The sequence below is a fragment of the Octopus bimaculoides genome, chromosome 4, assembly GCF_046866305.1.
Source record: "Octopus bimaculoides isolate indiv1 chromosome 4, ASM4686630v1, whole genome shotgun sequence".
NCBI lineage: Eukaryota > Metazoa > Mollusca > Cephalopoda > Octopoda > Octopodidae > Octopus > Octopus bimaculoides.
Window position 1 is genome coordinate 59,773,462 of NC_142931.1, and position 2,500 is coordinate 59,775,961.

The following is a 2,500-nucleotide window of genomic DNA, read 5'->3' on the forward strand; positions in this document are numbered from 1 at the left end:
GTCTTTAATATGTAGTTTATTGCCTTATTGTTCTATTTCTGCATCCCAAGTTATAATTATTTACATTCTTTGGGTATATTCTATTTAAAAATTGAATGATTCTAACACTACACCAGTTGGTTATTAAACACATTTTGGATCACCAGTTTTAATCAACTTACTTTGTGTCAGGAATAATCTTGGTCAAGATATCATATCAAATTACAATACATTTTATAAATTTGCAAATCTGAATAAGTTTGTAAACCACAAGGAGACAACCCTGTCATTTTGAGCAAAGCTTACACAGTTATCTAAATATGTACTTTACTAAGTGATTTTTGGCAACTCTACCAAACCAGGTCCCTTAAATTCTTCTCTTTATTTCTTATTTTACATAAGTTTGAGAGAAAAGTTGAAGAATTTCTTCTTTTAACTGTCTCATTCAGCATCAGTTATTTCTTTCCTAGATATTAACTTGTTCCACAGAAGAATCAGCATCTATAACTCATAAGATTTATTTTTCTGTTGTAATTTTGCTGATTTTAAAAACCCTTTTTGGGGGAAATATATAATTATATTACTTTTTGGTCTTAATTACTTCGTGAAATTTTTCTTTTTAACTTTTTTTTTTAATTGCCTCAAATATTCTGAATTTCTGTGATCTATTGTTGTTATTATTATTATTATTATTATTATTATTATAAACACCATCTTGAATAAAAGCGAAGTATGAATGCTATCAGTAAAAAAGAAAAAAATCTTTTATGTATGAAATCATTTCAAGTTTGCTGTTTTCTTTTTTTTATGGTTTTTTTAGCCTAGGTAGCGGAAGAAGTTCTAAGGGAGATAATTCCCCTAATTCAAAGTAAGTATTAAGTATGGAGAAACATCTACCCATGTCATTTGATATGATGTTTTACCCTCAGACACCTCCATGTATCCATGTAGTTGATTTTTATCTTTTGGCAGTGTATACTTGTGTTTTTGCTTGTCTGTATGTGTGTGTATAGATGTGTATATATGAATGCATGTGTGTCTATATGTACATATGTGTGTGTTTGCATAAACATGTGTGTGTATATATGTGTATATATGTATATGTGTGTGTGTGTGTATGTATATATATATATATATATATATGTATATATACACACTCACAAATGAGTGTGTGTGTGTGTATATATGTGTATATACATATGAATATGTATGCATGTATGTCTGTGTTTTTGTGTGTGTGGAGATATATATATATATGTATGCACACACACACACACACATACACACATATATATATAGGCACACATTCACACATGCACAAAGACATGCTTCCAAAGAACAGGCAGTCATCATATGGTTTCATAAAGGTGGGGAAATAGTGTGCTACATGTTTCATAGCCTGAATATTAGAACATACTTCCACTTTTGGTGTCTTTTGGCTTCAGTGAATGAATGTACTTTTGATTTATTGTGCAGGGCTGTATAAGCATTTATAACTGTTTATATATATATATATATATATATATATATATATATATATATATATATATATATATATATGTGTGTATATATATATATATATATATATAGTTGGGCATGCCTTTTCAAGCAATTATCATATTATTACACTATTTAATTTTGTATCTGCATGTTTTACTCTGTCTGCTTGGACTGTCTTAATATCTCTGCTCGTCTTCATGTAGAGATGTATGTCTTTATTTCTCCAGAAACATTGTTTATATATATATTCATGCATACATACATATATACATATGCATACATACATATATATGAGCAATCAAATCATAAATTAAGGAATACTTAATGCAAATGTTTCATTAAACTAATAACTTTTTGTGTGGTTTGATAATTTCACATTTTATATCATTTAGTCATTAGACTGTGACCATGCTGGAGCACCACCTTGCAAAATGTAATGTTGTTCAGCATTTTTGTCTGGTGCTTTAATAATTCTGCCAGCTCGCCACCTATTTTTTTATGTAGTCATTTTTAATTGATATAGCCATGGACATGCACATGCACATGCACACACACACACACACACACACACACACATACACACACACATGCACAAACTTATAGAGATGTATGTATGAATATTCATATGCATATATCCATAAATATGTATATTTGTATGAGTGTGTATTTATATCCACTACATATATGGGAAATTCTGTTGGTAGGTGTGTTTGTGGAGTTGTTAGCTAACTCCTACATTGTTTTATCGATTTTGATGAAACTTGACACGTGAGTACAACTCATGTCTGGAAACCTCATGGTATACTCAGATTGTTGAAAAAATTGATAATTGGGCACCTGGAAGGGATCCTTATATATATCTAATATATTCTATTTTAAAAACCAAGGGAAATAACCTATAGAAGGGATCTTTATATATAGTCAAGGAAAATAACCCATTCATTTTCCTAAATTATTTGGTAAAAATGAAATTGAGTATGCTTATTTCTTAGTATTTGAATTGTTAGAGTTATGTTTGCAA

At 29.3% G+C, this 2,500-nt stretch overlaps 1 protein-coding gene across 2 annotated transcripts in view; it reads left to right on the forward strand.

The window, feature by feature from the left end:
- LOC106881796 (regulator of G protein signaling 17) overlaps window positions 1-2,500 on the forward strand; it is a 44,669-nt gene that overhangs the window by 19,602 nt on the left and 22,567 nt on the right. Inside the window, exon 3 of one of the 2 annotated variants that reach the window (XM_089350828.1) lies at window positions 800-847. The exons of the other annotated variant lie outside the window; for it this stretch is intronic. Coding sequence (XP_089206954.1) covers window positions 800-847 — 48 coding nt within the window. The remainder of the gene's footprint in view (window positions 1-799; window positions 848-2,500) is intronic. 2 annotated transcript variants of the gene reach the window in all.